Source organism: Lissotriton helveticus, chromosome 1_2 (genome assembly GCF_964261635.1).
Source record: "Lissotriton helveticus chromosome 1_2, aLisHel1.1, whole genome shotgun sequence".
In the NCBI taxonomy this organism is placed as follows: Eukaryota; Metazoa; Chordata; class Amphibia; order Caudata; family Salamandridae; genus Lissotriton; species Lissotriton helveticus.
The window spans coordinates 110,987,651-111,011,593 of NC_136058.1; the positions used below are offsets into that span (position 1 = coordinate 110,987,651).

Below are 23,943 nucleotides of genomic sequence, written 5' to 3' on the forward strand. Positions count from 1 at the left end.
CTCCCATAAAGCCTCCTTAGTTGGAGCAGAGTCTGTGTTCAAGGTAAGATATTCTTGGAGTGCGTCATTCAGGTACTCTTGATAGTCAGGTTCTCTGAGGTGACAAGGGGACATTCGCCACCGAGAAGGGGTCTTCTGTACGTGCAAGTGTAATATCGCTCTGACCGGGGAATGATCTGACAACCCTCTGGGGAGGTGGGAGACCTCGGAGAACTTGTGGATATAGGCTTGTGATGCAAATAAAGTCTAGGCGGGACATGGAGCCATGGACATAAACGTGTAACCTGTCTCAGCAGGATGGCATTCTCACCATAAATCTGCTCATCCCAACGCCCCAGTGAGCAAGGACAGGTTGGAAGTCGGGGCTATATAACCAACACCCGTTCCACGGCCTCTATCAAGAGGTGCCATAGTATCGTTCCAGTCTCCTCAGAAGAGATAGGCCCTCTGGAAGTTCTCCCCATGGGTGAGTGATGTTGTCTACAAATGTTTTTCCCTGAGGTGGGGGTGCATAGATACTGCCCAAATTAAGTGGTTCCCCATAAAGTGTACCCGTCAAGAGGACATATCGGCCTCCAGGATGTACCCAATGTTTAATGTGAAGGTATGGAGCACGGCAGTGGATCAGGATGGCTGTTCCCCCAGAACCCCTGGTGAAGCCTGCATGATGCACCTGTTGATACCCAAACCGGGCCAGGCATGGGGCCTTATTACCCAAAAGGTGAGTCTCCTGCAGGAGAAGGATATCTGCTCCATAGCGTTTGGCCTGTCTGAAAATGGCCCCTCGCTTTTTTTTGCTAAGCAGCCCTCGAACATTCCATGTTACTATGGTTAATTCTGACATCTGAGAAGTTATTGGCTGAGCGACCATCTGTAAGGTATTGGGACTAGATAAACTGGCCTGCCTATTGGAGAGTGGGACATGAGTCTGTGTGTGCAAAAAAAGAACAAACTACTAAACTCTAAACCCAGAAAACACCCTTCCTGCCCAGCACCCCCTGATACCCCAGGAAATTGGAGCATCTGTCACGGTCAAGAAAGGCCCAGGACCCCTAAACGCAGATACCAGAACCCTCCCTCCAATGAATCCCAAAAGCTGAACCTTAACAGTGGGGTACACGTGTCTGGGACAGTTCAACCATGGTGGAACGTGTCCACCTCTACCCCGAGACGGGTTAATTTGGAACTGCTCCAAGTCAACTGCAGTCTATTAGTAACCCTGTTGGCATAGATTACTCAAGGCACTCGCTCAGGGCTAGGTGATCGTCGTGCGGCACCAGAACAGCGCCGTTGCTTGGATTTTGTTCTACATGGTCTATTCGATTGTGAACCTCTGGAGGACTCACGTTCCAGCGGCTCGTCTGACAAAGCAAAGACCGCTTCAGGCGAGTCAAAGAAGTATGTCTTAGAATTAAATACCACCCAGAGTCTTGCCGGATACAGCAGCATATATGAGATATTCAAGTCTGGTTGATGCTTTTTCGCTGCCGTGAAGGATTTCTACTGCTGCTGTACCACGCGGGTATAGTCCGGAAAGACCATTATGGGCTTGGAGTCGAAGATGAGTTTATCTCTATGCGAATGTGCAAACTGCAACACTGCATCTCCGTCCTCATAATTGAGCAGTCTGGCGATAACCGGCCGCAGAGCTTCCCCAGGAGGTGACTTCCTGGTGAGCGCCCAATGAGGTCTCTCGACTACGAAGCTCGTGGAGAACAGTTCGGCTGGCAGCAGATCCTTGAGCCATGAGGCCAGGAAGCGGTTCATTGAGTTGCCCTCGCAGCCTTTAGGGAAACCAACAAAGCGTAGGTTATTGTGCCATGCACGGCCTTCTGCGTCCTCCACCCGAGTGGCTAGTTCTTGAGAGAAGGCCGTCAACTTATTGACATGCTGCTAGAGGGTCGTGACATTATCTTCTAACGTGGACACTCTCAACTCAGCTTCAGTCATCCGATCCTTAGCTTTCTTCAGGTCCTGGCGTAAGAAGGAGACTTCTGTATACACTGCGCCAATCTTAGCCTCCAGTGTGTCTCTCGCCTCCATGATGGCCGCTAACAAAGCAGCATTGTCCGGGATTGAGCCAGATGGGGAACCGCCGCTCGCTGATGTGGCATATTGGTCCAGGGTACTCTGTTTCTGGCTCGAGGCGTTAGGCTTATCCTTCCCCATCGCAAACTCATGTCACAGCCACCACAGAGGAACACCACTTGGGGGCACCAGCGAAGGTGCGACAGGCCAGTCCTCAGAGAAATCCCTGCTGTGAGGTCACAAGCCGCACCAGGGCTAGCCCAGCCGCTCCCAGAACCCACAGCAGAAAACCACATAGGCTCCTCTAACGGGACCCACCGTGCCGGACCACCAGCCCGCAACTCCCCCGAGAAGCCCCAGCTTCCCCAAGGCAATCCTCCCTTGTCATGCAAAGACCGGGCACTCTGTGGGCTCGCTGTTGACCGAAGGTCTTACTATGTGTTGTCAGCCCCACCAGCCAGGCGGTGTCAATTACACTCTCTATGCCACGCAGTAATTGTGAGGTGCCAGCAGGGGGTCCAATAGGGTAATGCACATGTCCCCTGTGCCACTGCAGGAATCCGGCTATAGGCGGCATGTACAATATTGCACTCCGTCTGTGTACGAAGGTCGTACTATGTGGCTTGTGCCCCACCAGCCAGGCGGTGTCAATGACATTCTCTATGCCACACCGTAATTGTGAGGTGCCCGCAAGGGGTCCAATAGGGTAATGCACATGTCCCTAGTGCTACCGCAGGGATCTGTGTATAGGTGGCATGTATAACATTGCACTCGGGCCAAGGGCGAAGCGCAGGACCCCTGGCTGCACGCACACTCAGCGCTGTCCCAGAACAGCAGGATCACCGCCGGCCGCATGCCGGCTGCAGGCACTGTACCCCAGGGGAAGCTCAGGGGTGCCACCAGGGAGGGCTCACCACACAGAGTTGCTCCCCCACACCCCTAACGCCGGGAACCCAAGCGGTCGTCCCTCACCAGCCAGGCCCCAGTCAGGTCTAACCCCGCGGCCCCATCTACGATCAGGCCGGCCTTTGAGGGCCCCCCGCAACCTGGACCCCAGCAGCAGGGAGAACGTCTCGCAGTAGCGGGTCTTGGTAGGGCGGGAAGGGGACACACCCGCAACGCTCGCCCAGGTCCCCCTGTGCCCCCAGCTCCTTACCTCATGACAGGCCCCGGTCCAGGCATCTGCGGTGTCTCACACAGGCCCGTAGGAGTCCGCACGCCAGGCCAAATCCACACCGCTCCTGAATAACCCCTGCAGCCGCACACTGATGGTCATCGGCAATCGGATCTCCGCCTCGCTCCAGATGCACAAAAGCAGTTCCTCGTCGTCGGATGGGTGCACCGAGTTGGTAATAGGAGGATTATGTCGGATAAAAGAGGCGGACGAGCGGAGCTATCTCAAGCTGCATCCGCCTTGATGGCTTCCCAAGCCACGACCCCTTGGATTTTTCTTTTTACTTTTTTGTAGGACAAGGGTCCCTCAAGTTCTAAAATGGCTGCTGCCTCATAGTTATTGGTGTGGTGGCAGCCAATCAAGATCTGCTCGCTCCATGTCATGAAATATACAACGTTTTTGAGCCTTAATTTGATTTACAGCAAATCACAAAGAGCATGCTTTCTAGACAGAATTCTAGCTTTCCTGCCAAATTCCTGTAATCCCATTCATCAGTTTTTGCTGTATCGCTGTTTAATTTGAATAGGGAAAAATTAATGAAGAAAACGTGTTTTGGGCCTCCCCTTTTTCTAGGCCCCCACTTAATGGGCCATCCCAAAACTTTCCTGGAAGGAAATGGATGCATCTTTGTTTTTTTGGCGGGGGTGGAAAGGTTAGTGAAAATTTGTAAAATGGTGCTAAAATTATAATCAAACAAAACAATGTTTTTCCTATGAACACATGGACCTTACAATAATTACCCAGTGGCGTCCACAACTAATAGATATATAGATAGATGGATGTTTGTTATGTTATAGTTAGGACTGGTAATTATATCTTACTGTCAGTTTAAAAAGCATATAAATTCACAGAAAAGGCCAAAGGTTGAAGCGACTTTGTAGTTCGGTTAAAAAAATACAAATTTAAACTAAAAAGTATCCATTTAATTTTCAGTTGTAACCCTGTCATTCACTCTTTTTGACGTCACATATTACATCACTCTTGACATGTTCACTAACATCACTGATGACATTTCAAATTACATATATATATATTTTTTTCCTGGTAAAATATTACTGTCTCCTATAAGCTAATGTTTGCCCAATGTCTGTTTCACACACAAACCTATTTCTTGCTAACTCATTTTCTCTTTGTCTCTATTTCTTCTCTTTTAATTTGTTTTCTCTAGCTTTACTTTTTTCTCTTTGTTTCTTGAAATATCAGAAGGAGACTAGAGGGTAAATCTGCAGTGATATGTACAATATATGACACATGCAAATCGAGTTTTAGTCAACTTTGAAATATAGTATCATAGAAATAATTGTGTACATACAAGCTGCAGAGCATCACACTATCTGCTCTGCTTAGCTCACAAATGTCACTGTTGGATTTAAATGCCTACAACAGGTTTCCTAACTCAGTCATGTTCCTTATTTTATAGGTTTGGATCTTTTGGAAGGTCAATCGCGTCCGATCACTTGGGAATCTTTTCAGATTGTAGATAATGATAACCTTGATGCTGTACGTCTGATAACAGTTGAAGGGTTGCAGCATGGACAGCTCTCAGTGAGAGGTATTTGATTCCTTTATACTTACCATAATATCAGCAAGGCAATTTCAGGAGATGTAAATCTCAACTCCCCTTCCACACAACCCTAGAGGGAATTCAGACTAGCCAACTAAAACCCTCTGATTTGAAATGGGAGAAAATGGGGTAAAGGAGAGAGAATATGTATACAGCATGATTACATTAGAAAATAACAGAATTGAATAACCAGCGTTGGCATTCTAGACGTTGTAACTCACCTGAACTAGTTGCATACAGGTCAAGAATTACATGCATCTATTTTGTTTAGAAACATTATAGAGCAAGCATTTTGGCCAACATTTTCAGAATGTAAAACATAGCAGAGAAATACACAATCGGAACCCTCTTCAGGAGAAAAGATGAAGGGTTAACAATAAAATTATATGTATCACACATACGTGTGTGTATGGGGCAAGGATAAGTGTGTATAGATATGTGTGTGTGTGTGTCTGTGTGTGTGTGTCTGTCTGTGCATGTGTGTATGCACATTACATAGTGGAAATCACCACTGTGCAGGTATGGTTCAGAACATAAGAGGTCACCCAGTAAACCCAAAGAATCTGAGTACTAAAGATATAGCCAGACCAAAATGCTTTCAAGCGTATATGTTTCAATTATATTTGATGCAATAAGTACATTTCTTTTATATCATTAGAACACATCCCTGAGATTTTACAGTGAAAATCTAGATCTAATAAAAAATACATCAACGTACATAAGCTAGGAGAACAAGAAGCCCACACACATATAACAAATAACATATTTGAACATCTGTATTACATAGGAAAGTGTGATAAAAAATTTCTGCTATCCAGATAGAAGTAATTTACTCCGGCTAAACAAGTCTGTCAAGTGAGAGTGTACACACTTTAGGAAGACAGTAATAAGTAGCATCATTGTATGTGTCTCAGTATACCAGGCATACCCATGACCCTCCTCAGGTCATATTGGCTTCTTTAAATTATATTAGTCTTCAAAAGCTACGAGCAAACAAAAACTTAGGCAGGCAAACACATTTGACAGGAATTATATATCAATAGTAGCACAGTAATCAAATGATATTTCATCCTGCATGTATAAGAGCAATTAGAAAACATGTAGTTTCACATTCATAGAAACTTTCATATTATTAGCAACATCTACAATTACACACAGTCATCAGCAGGAGCAAATCTGCGTTATTTCAGGTACACCTTGTTAGAGTTTCAAGTTCTTGTAACTTGCAAGGAAGCATAGGCAGTTAATATGCTCAGCAATAGTTGTTGTAAAGCAGTGTATCAACCAAAATCAAAAATGAATTATCAAAAAGACTTTAAGTGACTAGGCTCCAGCATCAGGAGTTCTGGGTGTACCACCAGCATACAAAGAGTAAATTAATCACACCAGATAAACAAGCAATCATGTGCAAGGTGTTTCATAGAGGAAAAATGAAGAGAACAATCATTCCACACATTGTTATTCATATCTTAAGTCAGTATTCTTAATTATGTGTTACTTCTTCTTTAAAAACTCAGTTTTGCGAAAAACGTCTTACAGAAATGAATGCCCAGTTCCTGTTGGCTACATTAACACATTAACAGCTACTACCGACACGTGTTACATAGACACACTTTCTCAAAGTTCTTGTACTTTATATTGAAGCTCCACTTATTGATATCTTTACTTGGTTCCCAAAAATTATTTCCTTGCATTGTAGCTTTTATCATAATGGTGATTTCCCAAAAGTTAACAATTTCAAACTCTTTTCCACTATTCTTGTGTCTGTTCATTTTCATGGAAGCTAGTGTTATTTTCACATCATTCTATCCCATTAAGTGAGATTTTAGTCTTCATAATATGACAGCTCGCCAGCGTTACATACTTCTGTAGCAATACAACAGAAAAGATTAAAATCGTAAAACACTGGTAAACTGATTAATATAGCCCCATGATCTGTTACTCTGCTAGTGTTCCTTTGAGGCCTGATATAAAACGTATTGAATGATTGCAGGGTAATTGGTGTCTTGTAGACAGTGACTATGTTAAAGCCAGGCTGAAGGGTTCTAGTGCAGAAGTTACTGGTTCTCAATTGTAAAAAGAGGGGCATGTTGCTTCTGGTGTCCTAGGGCACCTGAACTGTGGTACCTCAAACTGAAATCCATCGGCCCCTATTAACATTTGATTCTCAGGGTAGTGAGACAGAGAAACCAAGGCTAGGCAATGCAAGGCTCTCTCATGGAGGTGCTGTGGGCTAGAGAATTGAGAATCTCCTGTTTACATGCAAAGAGAATCTTAATTTTGTTACAGACGACGGAGGCTAACATTATGCAAAAACCTTTTATTGCTGCTCCAACATGTCCTTTATAGAACAGTTGCACATCATAAAGCATTAGAATGTTAAAAACATATAAACATTCAGTGGACATATTCATAATCCTCTTTTGAGCTGCGACAAAACAGGATAACTTATTCTGTCAAACTTCATAATGAACTGTCTGGAAATACAAAAGTCCAAATTATTCTATGAGCTTATGATGCATGAAAACATCAAACAAAAGATAATTCCGATAGATTCCGAGAACCAAACATTTTAATCTTATTATATTCCCCTTAACACTTATACATTATAATTTTTTCTTTTCTTTCTTTCTTTTTTTTTAACTACCTTTCTCCATCTTCTCCTCATAGGGTGAGGAGGGTGGACTAATGTTAGCCTCTATTGTGTTTAATGAAATCAAGGTTCTCTTTGCATGTTAATAGGAGAATCAACATTTCAATACAAGACCAAGGCTACCATTATGCATGTTCAAAGCCATCTAGTGCCACATAACTTACATGCTCCACAGGTCTTAAGTAGAACTTTGTAAAAGTATTTGCATTCAACCAATCTGCTGCTCTCAGGTAACAAACCATCTGCCCAGAAAACCTTACCTGCTATTTCAATCAATCAATCAATCAATCAATCAATCATACCACTTGTATAGCGCGCTACTCACCCGGGAGGGTCTCAAGGCGCTAGGGGGAGGGTGTCCGCTACTGCTCGAACAGCCAGGTCTTGAGTTGTCTCCTGAAGGCGAGATGGTCCTGGGTCAGCCGAAGGTGGATGGGGAGGGAGTTCCATGTCTTGGCCGCCAGGTAGGAGAAGGATCTGCCTCCGGTGGTTGCTCTTCGGATGCGTGGTATGGCGGCGAGGGCGAGGCTAGTAGACCGTAGCTGGCGGGTGGGCGTGTAGAAGGTCAGGCAGTCGTTGAGGTACTTCGGGCCCAGGTCGTGGAGAGACTTGTGTGCGTGGGTGAGGAGCCTGAACGTGATCCTCTTGTTGACGGGGAGCCAGTGCAGGTCCTTCAGGTGGCCGGAGATGTGGCTGCGTCGGGGGATGTCCAGGATGAGTCGGGCGGAGGCGTTCTGGATGCGCTGGAGTCTTTTCTGTAGCTTGGCTGTGGTTCCGGCGTAGAGGGTGTTTCCGTAGTCCAATCGGCTGGTGATGAGGGCCTGGGTGACCGTCTTCCTGGTTTCGGTCGGGATCCATCGGAAGATCTTGCGAAGCATGCGAAGGGTGTGAAAGCATGATGAGGAGACGGCGTTGACTTGTCTGGTCTTCGAGAGGGAGGAGTCCAGGATGAAGCCCAGGTTGCGTGCGTGGTCTGTTGGCTTGGGAGCGGTGCCCAAGGCTGGGGGCCACCAGGAGTCGTCCCAGGCAGAGGGTGATGGTTCCAGGATGAGGACTTCCGTCTTGTCTGAGTTCAGTTTCAGGCGGCTGCTCTTCATCCAATCGGCGTTGTCTTTCAGGATGAGGACTTCCGTCTTGTCTGAGTTCAGTTTCAGGCGGCTGCTCTTCATCCAATCAGCGTCGTCTTTCATCCCTTCGTGTAGGCTGGTTCTGGCGGTGTCGGGTCGCTGGTGAGGGAGAGGATCAGCTGGGTGTCGTCGGCGTAGGAGATGATGTTGAGGTTGTGTTGGCGTGCGATGGCGGCAAGAGGTCTCATGTAGACGTTGAAGAGGGTGGGGCTGAGTGATGATCCTTGCGGAACACCGCAGATGACTTCGGTGGCCTCGGATCGAAACGGGGGGAGGCGTACTCTCTGTGTTCTTCCGGCGAGGAATGAGACGATCCACTCCAGTGCCTTCTCTTGGATGCTGATGTTGCTGAGGCGCTGTATTAGGGTGCGCTGGCAGACAGTGTCGAACGCAGGGGAGAGGTCCAGGAGGATGAGTGCCGCTGTTTCCCCGTTGTCGAGCATGGCTCGGATGTCGTCGGTTGCTGCGATGAGGGAGGTCTCGGTGCTGTGGTTGGCTCTGAAACCAGACTGCGAGGGGTCGAGGGATCCGTTCGTCTCGAGGAAGGCGGCAAGCTGTCTGTTGACGATCTTCTCGATGGCTTTGGCAGGAAAAGGAAGGAGCGAGATGGGGCGGAAGTTTTTGAGATCGGTGGGGTCCGCTGTTGGTTTCTTCAGTAGGGCGCTGAGTTCGGCATGCTTCCAGCTCTCCGGGAAGGTGGCGGTGTTGAAGGAGGTGTTGATGACGTCTCGGAGTTGGGGTGCGATGGTGGAGTTGGCCTTGTTGAAGACGTGGTGGGGGCAGGGGGCAGTTGTAGATCCGGAGTGGATGGTGTTCATCGTGTGGGCTGTGTCTTCGGTGGTCACCGTGGTCCAGGTGCGGAGGGTGGAGGTGGGGGGGCGTTGGTTCGGCGGTTGGGTGCGTGGGTGCTGCGCCAAAGCTGTTGTGGATGTCGGCAATCTTGCGGTGGAAGAACGAGACGAGGGAGTCGCAGAGATCTTGTGAGGGAGTGATGTCGTTGTTGCCGGTGCTGGGGTAGGAGAACTCCTTGACGATGGTGAAGAGTTCCTTGCTGTCGTGGGCGTTGTTGTCCAGTCGTTCCTTCAGTGATTTCTTCTTGGTGGTGCGGATGAGCTGGTGGTGCTTGCAGGTGGCGTGTTTGAGGGCGGTCATGTTGTCAGTGGTCCGGTCAAGGAGCCAGGCCTTCTCGAGGGTGCGGCAGGTCTTCTTGGAGTCCTTGAGTTCATTGGTGAACCAGGAGGCCTGCTTGCTTCTGGGTCTGCTGAGAGGTTTCTTCAGTGGTGCGAGTTCGTCGGCGCAGGCGGTCAGCCACTGGGTGAGGTTGAGGGCTGCTTCGTTGGGGTCCGTTGTGCTGGTGGGTGGGTTCTGGCTGAGGGAGGTGGTGAGCTGGTCGGCGGTGATCTTGCTCCAGCTTCTGTGAGGAACCTGTTGCGGGTGGTGGTGGGTTGTGGTTCTTCTGAAGCTGAAGTGGACGCAGCTGTGGTCGGTCCAGTGGAGTCCGGTGGAGTGACTGAAGGTGATGTGCTTGCTGGATGAGAAGACGGGATCAAGCGTGTGGCTGGCGTAGTGGGTGGGGGTGTTGACCAGTTTCTTGAGTCCGAGGTTGTCCAGCAGGGCGGCGGTGTTGCGGTCCTTGTTGTTCTCCAGGTGGAAGTTGAGGTCCCCTAGGAGGATGTAGTCGGTGGAGGGGAGGGCGTGTGGGCTGATGAAGTCCGTGATGTCTTCGCTGAATTGTGTGTGTGGTCCCGGGGGTCTGTAGATGAGGGTGCCTCTGATGGTCGTCTTAGGGTCGGTGTGAATCTGGAAGTGGAGGTGCTCGGCAGCGGCGAAGGTGTCGTTGGAGTCGGTCGTGATGCGGATGGTGTTCTTATGGACGATGGCGATGCCTCCTCCGGTCTGGTTGACGCGGTCCCTCCTGGTGATCTTGTACCCGTCCGGGATGGCGATGGCGATGTCGGGCGCTGAGGAGGCGTTCATCCAGGTTTCCGTGAGGAAGGCGACATCTGGTGATGTTGTGTCGAGCAGGTTCCAGAGCTCCACGGCGTGTCTGTGGACGGAGCGGGTGTTGAGCAGGATGCACTTGAGGTTGCTGCTGGTGTTTGGCTTGGCGGGCGCTGTGCAGGTCCGGAGGCAGGTGAACTTGCACCTCTGGAAGAATGGGCACCAAACCTGAAAAGGTCCACACCTGCTTCACTCATAACTAACCGCACTCATCTGGCTAACATAGCTGTAGATAATGCTTTATAAGGTCTAACATAAGAGAACAGCAAATGATCTTCACCATGTGCTCTAACCTTCAAAATCTTGTTCTCATATGCTTTCATACAATTCACAACAAATAGCTTTTCACATTCATGAAAAAATGGGTAGGAAATTGTATCAGACATCGTTTTTGTTCTTCTACAAATGTCAAAGTGTACCCCTTCGGCGAGAATAAAATGTATTCAAAATTTCCAACGCTTTAACATCAGAAATCCTTCTGAAAGAAATCAAGAAAATCAAAGTAGCTAGCTTCATGAAAATCTATTTAACAGAAAGGTAGTTATTACCTGGCCAAGAAGTAAATAACTTGAAAAATAAACTGAGGTCACATAAGACTCCTAGCAAGACCTAGTCTTACATCCCTCATCACTCTTATTAGAGGGTCACTCCCAATCACAAAATGTGTGAGTAACTAATAACCAGCAGAAATAGCTGACCTATAACAGTTAATAGTCCTATATGTGAGACCTGAATTGTTATGTTATGTTATGTTATTTGTATACTTCTATAGCGCACGGCCACTCCACTGGAGTATCCCGGCGCTTTAACGAAGACACCCAACCGAAGAAGGGGAGAACATAACACTAAAAGGGCGTACAAACACAGAAACAGCATCAAGATTAAGGGAAGAGCCAAGTCTTAGGGCCTTTCGGAAAGACAGAAGACTAGACGTTACTATTGTAAAAAACCAATAGGTAATTGGATGCCTCTGGTACAGGAGCTTCTAAAGGATCAAAACCCCTTTCCTCGCACCAACTACTCCACTTCTTCCGAACACCCTTGTATCTCTTCCTAACTCACGGTGCCCAAGATTCATCCAATAGACTTTTAGCTTCTTTGGAATGACCTGAATAGCTGCCTATACCCCAGAAATCTTTTGAAACAAGAAGGTTAATTTCCCTTCTAGAAACAAAAGGATGCTGAATCTATCAGAAGACACAAAGGCACCGGGACCAACCAGGTTACAGCCACTGTGTGCTCCATCACCCCTGGGAACCAAACTTGTGACTTCCAAAAGGGGGTCACCAGAATGATGCTGTAACCTTCTGCCCTTACTTTCATCAATATTCTGAATTATGGAGAAGGGGGAAAAAGCATAACTGCCCTTCCTTTTCCTGCAGAAAGGTGTCCACTGCTATCATCTCTGATCTCCAACTGCAGTGACTGGGAACCTGGTAAGTCAGTGTGCCCACAAGCAAGACTACTTAAACTCGACCCCATCGTTCCTGAATCAGACTGAAAACATTTGGATTCAATGTCCAATTGCTAAAGTCCCTGAGGTAGCTGGAATTCAAATCTGCCCTTACATTCTAAAGGACTGGAATCAATTCTGCTCTCAACACAATCTTGCGATTCCAACATAAATGCAAATTCATTTTGCCATGTCTGCCAGTGTCTTCAGGGCTCTGTAGGAGCGTGTGAGGAGTTTGTAGAGGCAGCTTTCCCTGGATGGTCAGTCAGTGGAGGGTTGAGAGGTGGGGGTGATGCTGGTTCTTCTGGGGAGGTCAAGGATGAGTCTTGTCGCTGAGTTCTGGATGGTCTGGAGGTGGTTCAGGAGCTGTACGGTGGTTCCGGCGTAAAGTGCGTTGCCATAGTCAAGTCGGCTGGCGATGAGGGCCTGGGTGAACCTGTTCCTGGTTGAGACGGTGATCCATTGGAAGATCTTCTGGAGCATGCAGAAGGTGTGGAAAAAGGCAGAGGTGATGAAACTAGTAAAGAACATTCCTCAAACTGAAGCGTAGATATCTCTTACTGTTCCCTATCCATGGGCACCGTAAAGTATGCGTCTTTCAGATCTAACTTCACTAACCAATCATTTGTCTACAAAATGGCTCTTAAAAAATGGATCCCTTCCATCCTGAAGTGCCTGTAGGACAGAAATGTGTTCACATCGCTTACATTTATAACAGGACTCCAACCTTTGTCCTTCTAATTAAACTGTACTCACAAAACCTCCTGACCTTCCTTGGTCCGGGACACAAATCAAAGCCCTTTTCTCTAGCATCTGGGCCACATCTGTGTCTATTAGAGCCATCTTCACTGTATCCACGGCGAATTCCTTTGGCTGCCTGACCTGTACTGGTGCCTCCTAGAACGCTTCTGAAACAAGCAACCATTTCTAAAACACAAATATCTCCTGTCATTTTTTTCCAATTGTGGATAAAGAACATCAATCTTCCCCCAACCTTTACCTGGGAGGAATCAAAACACCTCACCTTGGGATCTGGAGCCCAAAGGTCTCAATCTTAGGCCTCTGGATCTTGAGTTTTACCCTCTCTGAGGTTAGAAGTTTGTGTTGGAGCAGAAGCCCTTACTGTAATTACCGTAGTTTTTTGTATCTTCGATGTAATATTGAGACCTGAAAAGACCCTCAGCTGACAGCCAGTCCCCTCATCTCAGACCGTCCAATAACAGCCCTAGACCCAAAGACTCTTTGCATGTTATTTTTTGCCTTACTGACAGCAGTAATGTGTGATTCATGCTTCCCTAAGGACTTTACAAAACTCTCGTAGAAGAGGAGCCCATTCAGATTCCCCATGTCCTCTCTAGTGGACAGATCTGCCTGCTTGGGATTCATCCTCCTAAGTATTGCTTTCCACCTCTCTGTCATTAGACTCCCATTTGTGTTTCCCAGCATACAAATGGCACTCTGTGCCCAACCCCTCAACAGGTCTGTATTAACCCAGCCATTCTTGTTCCCAGCCATGTCAAGAATGTGGGTGAGAGGACCCAGAATATCGGGACCTTGTCCTGACATTGCTTCAGGCACTTCTCAATCCCCTTCCTAGGGTCATTATTAAATTTTAAAAAGATTTTTATGAGCTCCGGGTCTGGGTTAGGAGTACTGTAAATCTTGTCATCAGTAGACGGTCTAAGGTAGTAAGCCGGAAGCAGATTATGGGTCTCCTTTTCCTAAGACTTCCAAACCCAAAGCTTTAAATATTTGGTAACATACTCTAGTGAGCACCACTTCACACTGCAGGATGTTTTATCATGGTGGGGGTTAAACATCTTTCCCCCAAAGGGGTCTTGCCTATTCTAAGTCATCATCTAGACTTCCCAGCTGTCCTGTGGGTCAAACCCATATTTGTCCTATTCCATGTCATCATAATCTATTTTTTCCACAGAGGAATTTAGTGTCCTGCAACACTATTGTGCCATGAAAGTCACATTTTCCAAACATAGCGCTATGGGCAACATTTCTCTGTGCCCCGTATAGGTGGCCCCTTCCTTTTGTACTGCTATGAGCACCATTTTCTATTCTAGCACATAGGCGTGGCTTTTCGCCTTCCCCAAATGCTTCCTCCTTTGTCGCGACTTTTCGCCTTCTTAGTATGCTTTCTCCTTTGGGAAGCCTTTCCCTTTATACGGGGTTCAGATGTAGAAGGGGAGTCCCCATCAGAGAAGGAAAAATAATTCTCCTCTGCAGGGGTGTCCCTCTCCTCTTGGCCAACCTCTCTCACTGAGAACCTAAGTTCCTTGTCCAAGAACTTCTTAATGGAGTCTCCCTTAAAACCAGCCACAGGATGAGATTGGGGGTTAGAACCTTTCATTATCGCGGTGCAAAGACAGAATATTGAGTACAAAATATTGAGTGTTACAAATATCGAGTTGCAAATATCGTGGGTCAGAAATATCGACAGCAAGCATATTGAGGTCAAGAATATCGGATTAAGGTAAGTAATATCAACTTTAAAAATAGCGAAGTCTTTAAAATCGTTTGCAAAAATATAGTTGTTAAAATATAATTTTTTATTATTGTTATGTATTTTAGTATATATTTTATATGTATGTGATGTCTGTCTTTGTGTACAAGAATTGTTTGTAGTTTTAATATATATGTTACAATTTTAGTAGTTATAAAACCAAAAAAATATATTTTAATTTGGTGCGTTTAGTTCCATGGCGGGTTGTGGGTTTATAGGGGAATAAGGTGGGAATGCATTGAAATATATTAAATGTATAAAAAAAAAAAAAATTTGAATTTTGAGCTTTTAGTTCAGTAGCGGGTTGTGGGTTTATAGGGGAATAAGGTGGGAAGTCATTTAATCATATTAAATTTATTGATTAATTTGTATTCATTAATATTTCTTTAATTGATATTTTATAGTATCAACTGTGTAAAGTAATTTATTATTTATTAATTAATAATTGGTTGACAATTTTAATTAATTATGGTAATTGTGTAATTATTCGTGGTGTGTTTTGTGGTGTCTATAGATGTAAAGGGTGGGAGGTAGTTTATTTTTAATGATGAATTAATAATTGGTTGTTAATTAATTTGTAATTAATTGTGTTAATTGTGTAATTAAATTTAGGTATGTGTTGTGGTGTTTATAAGTGTAAAGGGTGGGAAGTAATTTGTGTTTCATTAATGAATATATAGTTGTTAATCATTGGTAATTAATAGATAATTATTTTGGGTAATTTATTTTAAAAAAAATTCTATTTATTTTTACAAGGGGTAAATGGTGGGTATTAAAACATTTTAAATATTTAATTATTAATTGTTAATAGTAATTGTTTTTAATTTTAAAATACGTTTTAGTTGTGTTTTATTATTTTATAGTTTAATTTGGGTTTGTGTTGTGGAAATTGTAGTGTTAAAGTGAGTTTAGTACATTACTATTTATAGTTTTTTATTACAAATATTTCTTTAATTGATTATTAATTATGTAAAATATGTGAATACATTTAAATAACAAACTTGAAGTGTTTTGCTATTAGTGTGGTGTTATAGGTTAGGAAATAAAATAAATACATTTATTTTGTAATTAGTTGTTTTGTTTGTAAATATTTTCTAATTCAAAAAAAAATTTATTTGTACATTTAATTATTATTTTATTATAAATAGTATTTGTAAGTTTTTGTTATATGTAATTAATATTATAATATGTGTTCTTTTTATATGTTTAATATAGTTTATTTAATATATACAAATGTTTTTTATTAAGTGTTTGAGTGTGAATAGTATTTTTTTTCAACTGTATCCAACACTTTCCCTACTGTTGCATTCACTGGAGTGGGAATAGCAATTTCTACCCCTCTGCTATCCAGCACTTCCCCTACTGTTGATCTTACTGGAGTGGGAATAGTACATTTTACCCCTCTGCTATCCAACACTTTCCCTACTGTTGCACTCACTGGAATGGAAATAGTAATTTTTCCACTCCGCTATCCAGCTCTTTCCCTACTGTTGAACTCACTGGAGTGTTAATAGTAATTTTTACCTCTCCGCTATCCAACACTTTCCCTACTGTGTCATTCACTCGTGTTGTAATAGTAATTTTTACCTCTCCAATATCCAACAATTTCCCTACTGTTACATTAACTGGAGTTGGAATAGTATGTGTAATATTTTGCTATCCAACACTTTTCCTACTGTTGCATTGATTGTATTGGGCAATTTAAGTAAAAATATTTTTTCATAGTTTAATGTTTTAATTTATTGCAGATTTTTTTATATTTTAAATGTATATATATATAAATATATATACATTATTTTTATATAATTTTCAAGTTTTAAAATAAATTAGAGATTAGTTTAATTATTTTAAAGTTAATATACATATATATGTCTAAATTATTGTTTGTGTGTTTAATTGTATTTATTTACATGTATGTGTAATATTTTGTAAAAATGTATATTACATTTAATTACTTTTGTTAAAATTAATATTCATATTTAATATATATTATTTTAGTTTATATATAGTTTAAGATCGATATTTTTTACATCTATATTTTTAACATTGATATTTTTGATTCAATATTATTGTACTTACCCGAGTAGTTATGGGAGTCAATATTTTTGTTATCTATATTTTTTTTAATATTTTTAACATCAATGGCTTTTACATCGATATTCTATTACTGAACCCATTATCGCTGATGTTAACCCCTTCACCGGGGGCGAATTCCGCCGTGGTGCAGAGGAGCAAGGGGGTGGGCGTGGCGCTGCGGTACTTATGACTGCTCCCGGCCGCCATAAATCAAGGTGGGCGTGTGCTCATGATGGCCGGGAGCGGTCGGAACTCCGCCCACTGATTAATTCTCCCGCACAGGCGGGAATTAACACCGGGGGGAGGAAGCACACTGCCTCTCATCCAAGCACAGTTCACCCTATTGCATCCTGGTAAATACAGTATGCTTACTTTCAAAGTTGCTGTAGTCGTTCACCAAAGTTGGTTCAGGTAGTGCTGTTATCTCTAGACACGTGTTTCTGGGCTTAGCCCGTCATCAGTAGGGAGCAAAAAGTATTAAGGAGCAGAGAAAAGTCATCAGGGGTTGCTGAAATGGTGCCCAAGACTTCACAGGTCACAGTACCTCTCCAAAGGCACACAGGTGCATCCCAGGAGAGCTCGTCAGCTCGTTGGCTCAAGGGAGCCTTTTGAACACAGGGGGGGGGAGGGAGCACACTGCCTCTCATCCCAGCACAGTTCACCCCATTGCATCCTGGTAAATGCAGTATGCTTACTTTCAAAGTTGCTGTAGTCTTTCACCAAAGTTGGTGCAGGTAGTGCTGTTATCTCTAGACAAGTGTTTCTGGGTTTAGCCCATCATCAGTAGAGAGCAAAAAGTATTAAGGAGCAGAGAAAAGTCATCAGGGGTTGCTGAAATGGTGCCCAAGTCTTCACAGGTCACAGTACCTCTCCACAGGCACACAGGTGCATCCCAGGAGAGCTCGTCAGCTTGTTCGCTCAAGGGAGCCTTTTGAACACAGGCGGGGAGGGAGCATACTGCCTCTTATCCAAGCACAGTTCACCCAATTGCATCCTGGTAAATGCAGTATGCTTACTTTCAAAGTTGCTGTAGTCTTTCACCAAAGTTGGGAATTAACACCGCATGGGAGGAGCAGCAACGTTCGGACGGCTCCCGGCCGTCATGAGCACATGCCTACTGCGACTCATGACTGCCCGGAGCCGTCATGAGCACCAAAAGGGTTAATAAAGAAACCAGGATATCCAATATATATCAGGCAGTATAAATAAACTGCACTTTAAGGATGGGTATAAATAAATAAATACCAGAGCAGCAAAAGCTCCACATCTACAGTGAGTAGCTTTTGCACCAGTAGGGGGAGCACACTAGAGGCTCTGATTCCCCAAATTATACCACAGGGGTTAAAAGTTAATCTGCGGAGACTCGTTGCCAGAACCCCTACCTGGGATTCACTTGAATACCAGTGTTAGCAAAGCAATGGGCCCCACTCCAGTATGTTGTTCATAACTTGAAGGAACACAAAGGGAGGACTGCAGCTTCAAGCCAGTGTCAGCATTGTTGTCTGGCAATGCACAACAGCTAACATGACTCTGCCTGGCAACCTCACACAAAAACAACCCAGAGGCAGATGTCCTCATTTAACTTCTATGGTAGGCATGAACGCGGAGGAGAGACTTCCGCCATGCAGACAAATGGCAAAGGTGAGTGAATGTGCTGTGTACAGCAGTAGTAAAACTTGGCATACTGGCAAATGTCTAAAGAATGTGCGATCGTGCTGGGAACAGTGGTAGTAACCGCAACATCAGTGGAAACAAGTATTTGCAATGCAGTTGATCTCGCCTTTGGGACCTTATATGTATTTAGCTATGCAGCACATTAGCCTGGGTGCTGAAACATCTACTGTTCTTTAACATAGAGCGAAAGTAAGCACCAAACTGCATGATACGCCAGGTATGGGTACACATGGAGAGAAATATTGCCTTTCAGCAGGAAATTATATAGTCCAAAGCTCTGTTTTTAATATAATACAGGGCCTTTGGTGGTCATATCACTGAAAATACAAGATTTGAAAGAAATATTATTGTCTACGACTGCTCATGGAAGACAATTTCTATGGACTGGTATCTAGAGAATTCTAAAGTGATTCTGGTATTTTACTGACATCTGCTAGTCGTTTTCTATCACGAAAGTTAAATAGAGGCAGTTGCCAGAAAAATAAAAATTAAGTCCCTCAGCAGAAAGCAATTCTGGTATTTTACTGACCTCTACTGGTCATTTTCTATCAAGACAGTTAAATAGAGGCAGTTGAACTGAAAAAAAAGTCCCTAAGTGGAAGCAAACAAGTCCTAGGGCTGGTCTCCTGAGCCCACAAACTACATACACATATAAGTGTACACTAAAGTATATACAAGAGGTCTTGAATGCTCAACCTAAAAAACAGAGAATGATTAAAAGGCCAGATGTGAAATGCCAGAGCTCTGGGACATGGATTGTGCCAGCGATCGATTAAGGTGACAAAAAGCAAGATAGGTAAATAGTTATATATCAAAAGTAGTCGATAAATATTCATTAAGAAGGTATAACAGAAGTGTTTATCTGTCAAGTAGCAGCGAATAAAAGAGAATTAGGACTGCAGGCACCGGATGTTTATATGTTTTAAACATTCTAAAGGTTTTTGATGTATTACTGTTCTTCAAAAAGGACATGCTGGGGCAGCAATAAAAGGTTATTGCATAATGGTAGCCTGCGGTCTACTTATGAAATCTGTACCAAAACAAATAACATTGCATAAAGTATGGGTCCAGTCAGTGCATTTTCTTCAAAAGGAAAAAGTACTTTATTACATGCAAACTAAATATGCAGACAAAATTACAAATGTGCCTGCTGAAAGGTGGAACACCCATGGGACTTCCCTCTATATGGCCTTCCAGAAAGAGGGGCAAACACTAAGGAAAGGTCACAAAATTCAACGTATGACTCAAAGTGTAAAACAGTTTAAACAGCACAGATTCTGCACTTCACCCAGAAGAACTGGGGCATTTCTTGTTTGATCTCCAGCTGAATTATATGACTTTAGTAGACCATAACTAATTTAATCTGGGTTCATTCTGTGACAGTGCTACCTGGGTGCAGATAGTTAGATAAGTAGTACCAGAAAGCTCTGCCCTTGTACTCAGAATCCAACTGTGGTCATGCACTTTTACATTTCTCACCACCTCAATCATTGACCTCATTCACAGGACTATGAGGGCTATTGGGAAAGGAAGAGAAATGGGAATATGATAAAAGAGAAAACAGAGACTTTGGAATTCACCACTTTGACCTATAAATTCTGCTAGTCAATGATGTTTGCAGGATGTAGTGGCTATCTAAAGGCAAAGAAATGTATTCTGTAGCTTGCCAGAAAGGTTGTGCACTTTACTTTAATAGTGAATGGATATACTTTACTCTGTACCTTGATTAGAAACATGTAATGTCTGATATGTATACATACAAAGACTGAGGGGTCCATTAGGATGTAGGGTGGATCACCACCGCCTGCATGGCGGTGGCGATCCGCCCTACATCCTACCCCGCCCGCCAATCATTTCCCCCCCTCCATATTAGTATGGCGGGGGGACGTCGGCAGACAGAAAGACCGTCAATCAATCAATAAATCACTGCATCTCTAAAGCGTGCAACATACCCGTGAGGGTCTTAAGGCGCCGGGGGTGGGGGGGGCGCTACTGATCGAAGAGCCAGGTCTTGAGAAGTCTTCTGAAGGCCGGCAGGTCCTGAGTCTGTCGTAGGCTGGTAGGGAGAGCGTTCCAGGTCTTGACGGCGAGGTAGGAGAAGGATCTGCCACCGGCGAAGTTAGGTGAGCGGAGGCTTCGGGTGGGGGTGTGAAAGCTGAGTCGGTTGTTGAGGTATGTGGGTCCGGTGTTGTGTAGTGCTTTGTGTGCGTGGATGAGGAGTTTGAAGGTGATCCTTTTGTTGACAGGGAGACAGTGCAGGCCTCTCAGGTGGGGTGTGACGTGGCTGCGTCGGGGGACGTTGAGGATCAGTCGTGCCGAGGCGTTCTGGATTCTTTGTAGTCGTCTCAGGAGCTTGGTTGTTGTTCCTGAGTAGAGGGCGTTCCCGTAGTAGAGTCTGCTGGTGATGAGGGACTGGGTGACGGTTTTTCTCGTGTCGGGAGGGATCCATTTGAAGATCCTGCCGAGCATTCGGAGGGTGTTGAAGCAGGACGCGGAGACGGCGTTGACTTGCCTGGTCTTGGAGAGGGTGGAGTCGAGGATGACCCCCAGGTTGCGTGCGTGGTCTGTGGGTTCCGGGGCTGTGCCTAGCGATGTGGGCAACCAAGAGTCGTCCCAGGCTGATGGGGTGGGTCCGAGAATGAGAACCTCCATCGTGTCTGAATTCAGCTTCAGTCTGCTGTCCTTCATCCAGTCGGCTATGGCCTTCATTCCTCTGTGGAGGTTTACTTTGGCGGTGTGGGGGTCTTCGGTGAGGGATATGTTCAGCTGGGTGTCGTCGGCGTAGGAGATGATGTTGAGGTTATGTTGTCGTGCGACGTGGGCGAGCGGTGCCATGTAGATATTGAACAGCGTCGGGCTGAGGGAGGATCCCTGTGGGACCCCGCAGATGATCTCGGTGGTTTTTGAGTGGAAGGGTGGGAACCGGACGCTCTGGGTTCTGCCTGAGAGGAAGGATGTGGTCCAGGCCAGAGCCTTCTCTTGAATTCCGGCGTCATGGAGGTGTGCTGATAGGGTGCGGTGGCAGACTGTGTCAAGGGCTGCTGATAGGTCCAGGAGGATGAGGGCGGCTGTTTCTCCTTTGTCCATCAGGATCCTGATGGCGTCAGTGGCGGCGATGAGGGCGGTCTCGGTGCTGTGGTTGCTGCGAAAACCGGATTTGAAACGGTCCAGGATGTTCTTTTTTCGAGGTAGCAGGTTAGCTGTTTGTTGACAATCTTCTCTGTCACTTTTGCCAGGAACGGGAGCAGGGAGATGGGCCGGAAGTTCTTGAGGTCCTTGGGGTCCGCCTTGGGCTTTTTCAAAAGGGCGTTGATCTCAGCGCGCTTCCAGCTTTCCGGGATGGTTGCTGTCTCGAAGGAACTGTTGATTGTATTCCAGAGGTGGGGTGCGATGGTTGTGCTGGCTTTGTTGAAGACGTGGTGATGGCAGGGGTCAGATGGGGATCCGGAGTGGATGGAGTTCATGGTCTTGACAGTGTCTTCATCGCTGACGTTGGACCAGGCGGTCAGGTGACTGGTGCGGGTGGTGTTCGCAGGGGTGGTGGACTCGGAGGTGGGTGCGGGGGTGTCGGAGTTGAAGCTGTCGTGGATGTCAGTGATCTTGCGGTGAAAGAAGGTGGCCAGGGAGTTGCACAGGTCTTGTGATGGTGGGATGTCGTTGGTGTGGGAGCTCGGGTTGGAGAGTTCTTTCACAATGCTGAAGAGCTCTTTGGTGTTGTGTGCATTGTTATCTAAGCGGTCCTTGAAGGCAGTCCTCTTGGCGGTCCTGATCAGTTGGTGGTGTCTGCGGGTGGCGCTCTTGTGGGCTGTGTGATTGTCTGGTGTTCGGTCTTGGAGCCATTTCTTCTCCAGCTTCGACAGGTGCGCTTGGAGATCCGGAGGTCTTCGGTGAACCAGGCGGCTTTCTTGTTGGTGGTGGGGGTCTTGAGAGGGGCGAGGGTGTTGGCGCAGTCGTTGATCCACTGTTTGAGGTTGGTTGCGGCGGTGTCTGGGTCGGTGGGGTCGGCGGGTGGTCTCAGGGCGAGGGTGGTAGTCAGTTGGACCTTGGTGACCTTGCCCCAGCAGTGGCGTGGCAGCTGTTGGGTGCGGTGGTGTGTGGTGGGTTTCCTGAAGGTGAAGTCGACGCATCTGTGGTCAGTCCAGTGGGGTTCGGTGGTGTCGTTGAAGGAGACGTGGGGGTTTGTGGAGAAGATGGGATCCAGCGTGTGTCCAGCGGCGTGGGTGGGTGTCGTCACGAGCTGTCTGAGTCCGAGGTTGGCGAGGTTGGCGATCAGGGCGGTGGAGTTGGCGTCGTTGTTGTTCTCGAGGTGGAAGTTCAGGTCCCCGAGGAGGATGTAGTCCGTGGAGGCGAGGACGTGGGTGCTGACGAGGTCGGCGATGATGTCGCTGAACTGTGGTCGTGGTCCGGGTGGTCTGTAGATGAGTGTTTCTCTGAGGGTGGTTTTGGGGTCGGTGTGGATCTAGAAGTGCATGTGCTCGGCGGTAGTGAGGGTGTCGTCGGTGTTGGTCGAGACACTGAGGGTGTCCTTGTGGATGATGGCGATTCCTCCTCCCACTCAGTTGGTGCGGTCTCTGCGGGAGATCTTGTAGCCCTGTGGGATGGCTATGGCGATGTCTGGTGCCGAGGTGGCGTTCAGCCAGGTCTCCATCAGGAAGGCGATGTCGGGGGCGGTAGAGCCTAGGAGGTGCCAGAGTTCGATGGTGTGTTTGCAAGCGGAGCGAGTGTTGAGGAGGATGCAGCAGAGGTGGTTGGGTTCTCTGGTTGGTTGTTTGGTGGGCTGGATGCTGGTGAATCTGCAGTTCCGGCAGGCCAAGGGCCCTTGGGTGCGCTTTGGGGTGGCCCGGTAGCAGGGGTGGTCTCGTCCGTTGAGTGCGTGGAGGGTGCTGGAGTCATAGTGCAGTCTGGCGTTGCGGGGGGCGCGGGGTCCAGGGGTCCTGGCGCTGGGTGCGGTCCAGGCGCGGACGGGCTTGCCTTTGACGCGCCTTCGGCACATCAGCGGCGTGCCCGCTTGGGGGGGTCCGCTGCGCTTCTGTGCGGCGACCTCCATAAGAGGCGAAGTGAGAGGGAGGAGAAGCTGGGAGGCGGGAGCGGGGCGGCCAATGGGCGAGGGCGCGGGACACAAAAGGCAAAAGGGGGCAGGGCCGCAGGGGAGCAGCGGCGGGAAGCGAACAGAGGGCAGTGGCGCTAAGAAGGAACGCCTGAGAACAGAAAGACAAAAAATTAAAAAATACAAGTTACAAGTTGGGAGACAAAAAGATTTGCAGCACAGTGGAAAACAGTCACCATGGGCAGCGAACCCTCGGCAGCGGCAGCAGCGGGATAGAGACACGGGCACCCAGGAGGAGCCGTGCGGCATGGGGAGCGACCCGAGGTCAGGTCACACTCACTGCCACGCGGCGACCTCCATAAGAGGCCAAGTGGGAGGGAGGAGCAGCTGGGAGGCGGGAGCGGGGCGGCCAATGGCGGCCAATGGGCGAGGGTGCGGGACACAAAAGGCAAAAGGGGGCGGGGACGCAGGGGAGCAGCGTCGGGAAGCGGGAGGCGGGGGGGTCACAGAGGGCAGTGGCGCTAAGAAGGAACACCTGAGAACAGAAAGACAAAAAATTTAAAAATACAAGTTACAAGTTGGGAGACAAAAAGATTAGCAGAACAGTGGAAAACAGTCACCAGGGGCGGCG

The 23,943-nt window shown here is 46.5% G+C and overlaps 1 protein-coding gene across 1 annotated transcript in view; it reads left to right on the plus strand.

The window, feature by feature from the left end:
• Window positions 1–23,943, plus strand: part of LOC144798715 (FRAS1-related extracellular matrix protein 1-like) — a 1,110,445-nt gene that overhangs the window by 144,525 nt on the left and 941,977 nt on the right. Inside the window, exon 8 of the mRNA XM_078669731.1 lies at window positions 4,623–4,754. Within this exon, the coding sequence (XP_078525857.1) occupies window positions 4,623–4,754 (132 nt within the window). The remainder of the gene's footprint in view (window positions 1–4,622; window positions 4,755–23,943) is intronic.